At 41.8% G+C, this 5,095-nt stretch overlaps 1 protein-coding gene across 1 annotated transcript in view; it reads left to right on the top strand.

Annotated features, from left to right (window-relative positions):
* LOC118408158 (poly [ADP-ribose] polymerase tankyrase-2-like) overlaps nucleotides 1-4,944 on the top strand; it is a gene marked incomplete at its 3' end in the record, with an annotated part of 6,653 nt that extends 1,709 nt beyond the window's left edge. The window contains exons 2-3 of the mRNA XM_035808796.1: nucleotides 3,120-3,287; nucleotides 4,770-4,944. Coding sequence (XP_035664689.1) covers nucleotides 3,120-3,287; nucleotides 4,770-4,944 — 343 coding nt within the window. The remainder of the gene's footprint in view (nucleotides 1-3,119; nucleotides 3,288-4,769) is intronic.
* Nucleotides 4,945-5,095: the final 151 nt, after the last annotated feature.

Below are 5,095 nucleotides of genomic sequence, written 5' to 3'. Positions count from 1 at the left end.
TAAACTCCTTCCCATTTGCCACAGCAAGATCTGCTTGGAGATTAGGTGTAAGATAGAAAGCAGGATTTCTTTGTTTACAATCTCACTTTTGTAGTGAACACTTTTCTAGCCTGGATTCTAGATTGTTTCAAAGGCATACACAGGCTTACTACTCGGCTGTAGAGTCTAGGGCCGACAGACCCCAAAGACCACGAGGTTACTTCTAGTAGTACTTTGTGCATGTTGTCCCCACAGCTAAGGAGTTAGCCTGATTAAATCTCGCTTATAGCAGCCCGCCAAACATCCGCCGGCGGGGAGGGGCCAGTTACAGCCCTGGACAGCGGAGTTTGTGTTACACATACTACTAAGGAGTTGACCTGTGTAGGCCCTTAAAACAGTCTAGCATCCAGTTTACCACATTATCGTTTTCTATCTGTAGAGTGTTAGAGCAATGCCACTGTATGATTACTGAAGCGTGTTTCACCAAGCAGCTAAAAGCTCCTTGGTTTCACATAATAAAAGTAACAGAGCGGACTGATGAGTTACTGTGTGGTTGTGACAATCTGTAGTACTTTAAGGCAGCATGGGTGCCGCTTCCTTGATAGTTTAAGGTAGGAAAAATACCTGGGTGTAGGGGTGGGTACCCATACAGAAAATGTAAGTAAATCTAGGTCCAGGTCCGCTCTTGCTATTTTCTTGGACCAATAAGCCTCAAAACGTGGACACCTGCCGCCGTAGTAATCTGATCATTTTTTGATCGGCCCAACATCCAGTCAACTGTATTTTTCCAGGTCCGTTATTTTTTTAAATACTACGTAGTGTTATGCCAGAACCCCTACAAATACCAAATAACTAGCAATGTCGGACCTCTGTAACAATGATATTTTTGGCCCGAAGGCTAATAATAGCAAGTAGATTCAATGCGAACGAGACAGACAAAAATCAGAAACTATATAGTATGCGACTTTTCAAGTCTAAATGTTGGCTCTAAATTCCTAAAGATTTTGACTTCTTTTGAAGACAAAGAATCCCACCTTTTCTTCCGTGTGTGTATTCTGTGATATTCACAGGAGAGTTCACATGTAGTTTAGTACGAATATCAAACAGACTTGAAACTAAAGAAGATTGGACAGACACTTAAAAGGCTTGTTGTTTTTATCTTATCATGTAATCTGTCAACAATGTGAAAAAAAATTAGAACTCGTCAAGTATAGTCCATATTGCCGCTCTTTAACATTTGTCACATCCGGAGCAAGCGAGAAGGTAACGATACCCCGTCCAACATCTGCTTGAAGCAGCCTTGATGATAGCAGCCAAGCGCAAGTAGCACACACTCGGAGGGCGAATAATTAGCGATTCCTTGGCATATTTGTGCATTGAATACTCAACACCATAGTAGTACTTGAATTTATAGAAAAAATATGATTATTAGTGATAGAATAGAAAAAAAAACTAGGTTTTCAATACTTCCTTTCCTGAACTTTTACGTTCTCATGTCGCTCTTGTGACGTGTCAAAACAAAGACTCACGTGACCAAACCCCCACCCATGCTACCTCAGTTAGTTCAGATCCAGCAGTGAGTACAGTCATTAATTTAGGCGACCTCTTTAAAGAGGTGTCGACAACGATCCTAACGAAATGGCGGAAAATGCGAATGAAGCTCTGATGCATGCTGCTGTCCACGACTCACTTGAAGGCGCTGAAGCAGCATTGAAAGCTGGTAAGTCCGAAGCGAGTTAACTATTATAAGATTCTTATCGAAATATGGCTACAAATTATGGCAGTTACAACAGTTCCTTGAATCCGTGATCTAAAAGTAAAGTTGAACCAAGGAGGTTGAAAAAAGAATTCCTTTTTTCAACCTCCTTGGTTGAACGACTTTCATCTTTTGTACTAAAAGTATCCTACGTATACGATTCCTACCTCCTTTCGCCGGTGTCTCCACCAGAATCATCTCTACTCTCCAAGCAGGGGTTATGCAAGTTTTGTCCTACGCTGGTTTTTAGGCGTGTTTGTTGTGATTTCTATTTTGTCAACGGTTATTTTCAAGTTGTTCTGAGTTGAGTTCTTGCTGTTTCTATTTAGCAAATTGTGATGACATGTGGGGTGGATTATGAACACGACTTAGCTTTTGTTGTCTCCAACAAACATGACAAACTTTCATTTCTACTTCTGGATTTGGACGTCTTTTTCTATTCTTTATGCTTTGCATGTGTTCGGCTGGCCTGGACTGAATTAGTAATGTTATTTCTTTTGTGAAATCTCCCACTGTTCTGAGCACCCCGCCAAGCCGACCACCGGAACTGTAAACAAACTAGCCTCCTGCAAATCAGCATCTGTGCACAGTACCGATTGATGTGTAATTTTCTCCAGGCCTAGTTTTATCTTATGCTATTTGCATTTTTTAGTTACTGCTATTTATTTCTACAAGTGGTTTAGATTTTCAGTTTACAGCAGAAATGCGATGCACAAAAATGTTCTCTCAATTTCTCAAAGTTGAACCTTTTACAAGAGGGAGTTTGCCTCAGTAGGTGATTATTTAAATTATGCATATGATAACAAATAGATATTTGTACATAAGTGCGAAGTACAGTACACTGGCGGCACTGCTACTGACACCTTTTGATGTTTTCCGTCGCGAGCCAACATTGCCATATTAACTGCGTTAGACCCTGTTAGGTATCTAATTATTGAGATCGAGTCGAGGTCTGGTTTCCGAATCTCCAAGCAGAGGTTAGGTTCCGGCTGTTTTTTTTTTTACGTTTTTTTTGGCGCTTTATCGGGCTTTAATTCTATTTATGTACTGAAATCTTAATGTCTCCCGGCCTAACCAGGCTAGGTGGCAAACTCCTCGTACAGCTATGTATAGTCGAGGAATAGTTGATTTCTCCTATAGTTCTCAATTTCATGACCCTGGTGATGGCGCCTCACACCTTTTCTCACAGCATTGTTTGAAATTCTTGTCAGTTTTTACAACATATTTTGCACCACAATGCCATTGTTTTTTTTGTTTTTGTATGTACGTCAGATCTGGAGGTATAAATAAATGAGCTTTTTGGTGGAGGCTACTATCAGTAATTGAATTTGTTTTATCATGAAATCTCATTTTGAAAAATGAAATCATGGCTCACCAAACCCAGGTGCAGACGTTGACTTCAAACATGCGATAGAAGATATCTCTGGCACAGCATTGTACATCGCTTCCATGGCTGGACACGTCAACATAGTGAGGCTGCTGCTCCGCAAGGGGGCGTCTGTGGCGGAAAGAACGGGTTCATTTGCCCCCCTCCATGCAGCAGCGATGAAAGGTGGGTTGACAAATGCTTGTCTCTAAAGTATACTAGTACAACTTGTAAATCTGTATACGCCAGAGAGAAGTACTTAGAACTAGTTGATTTTGAGCTGCGCTCCGCAATAAGCAAAGTCAGAATTAGCGCGTGTCCTCTTGAAGTAGAGAGGGAGATATAAGAGATTACCAATGTGTGAAAGAATTTGTAAATACTGTACATCTAAAGCAGTGGCAGACATAACAAATATAATTTCCAAATGTTCATTCAACGAAACCGAAAGAATCACTCTGTTAAGAGAAGCCACAAAGACTTATCCCAACTTCCCCACATTGACAGACGAACAGAAAGCCACTTTTCTCTTGAAATCGCAGAACCCACAAATTTTAGAAAAGGTGGGGCTTTTCGTCTCCCTCTGCTTCCAAGTAAGAAGTCCAACCCAACCTGTTTAGAAATAGCAAATAGTAAAATAGTATTAGAGTAAAATATTGTTCATGACTGTCCATTGACACATATATATCTACTACTATGTTTATACCATGTACTTGCAATAAGCCCTCGGGCACGAACTTGCAAATAAACTTCTTCATTATTATTATCCTCGCCAGGAAAGTTATATTTTGGGTAGACAGTGTGTATGCACGTGTGTGTGTGTGTGTGTGTGTGTGTGTGTGTGTGTGTGTGTGTGTGTGTGCCATGCCCGTAGCCAGGGGGGGTTCGGGGGGTTCGGAAGAACCCCCCCACACGCTGAAAAGGTCCGCTTTTTCATGCATGAAGGTCCACTTTTTCATGTCCAAGAATTTTTTTCAAAGGCATGACTGATTTCCATTTTTTACTTATAGACATTTCATTCAATCTTAGTGAGTCTATCAGCAAAATTTGCCCAAGAAAGTGCAGGAAATGGCTTTTCAGAGGGTCCAGATTTCAAAATTTCCCCGGACCTCCATTGCGACGCCTCGAGCCTTTGGTGTCAGACATGGTGAAAATAACTAGCTCAAAGACTTATGCCAAAAGCCTTGTGTATTTGGATAGAAATTCCATTAAACTTAGCCAGCAAATTTTGCCCGTCAAAATGCAGGAAATGGGGTTTCAGCGGGTCAATATTTTAAAAATTTTCCGGGGGAGCATGCCCCCGGACCCCCCTAGGCAGCTCACGCCTTCGGCGTGAGTCTCGCGCCTGCGGCGCTCGATGGTCCCACAAGTACTAAAAAGAACCCCCCCAACCAAAATCCTGGCTACGGGCATGTGTGTGTGTGTGTGTGTGTTACTATACGTGGTTTGTTATGCGGATGTTTTGATAAACTAAGCCGGCAACATGTTAAGTTAGACAAAATAAATGAGCTACACTTGTAAAGGGTTTATAGGCTAGACTACACAAGCGCACGAAATAAGGAATTTACAATAATTTGTAACGATGTAATAGATTTTCGTGTCGTATAGCAAGGGTGATGATGATGATGTGAAAAGTAACTTGTGTTTTTTCTTGCCCCAAATCCTACTTAGGGTGGACAGAAGTGGTGGTATTGCTGGTGCAGCATGGTGCAACAGTAGATGTACGGGACGGCTTCCAGTGCACACCACTGATGTATGCTTGTGGCTACAAGCATGTCGACACCGTTCGGCGACTGATCGAGTTTGGAGCAAGGCCTGACCCTCTCGACGGCTTTATAGCCAATAGGCAAGTCTCACATCTGACCTCCAACAGCGACTGTTTATGTTTGTTAAACGTTTCTATATTTCAGCCAGGTCATGTGCGAGAGTAGCCTGTTAATCTCCAAGCAGATCTTGCTGTGGCAAATGGGAAGGAATTTAGCCGGCAGAGGAGTATT

The sequence above is a fragment of the Branchiostoma floridae genome, unplaced genomic scaffold, assembly GCF_000003815.2.
Source record: "Branchiostoma floridae strain S238N-H82 unplaced genomic scaffold, Bfl_VNyyK Sc7u5tJ_1558, whole genome shotgun sequence".
NCBI lineage: Eukaryota > Metazoa > Chordata > Leptocardii > Amphioxiformes > Branchiostomatidae > Branchiostoma > Branchiostoma floridae.
Note: the sequence above shows the minus strand (reverse complement) of the source record. Positions and strands in the feature narration are given on the sequence as shown.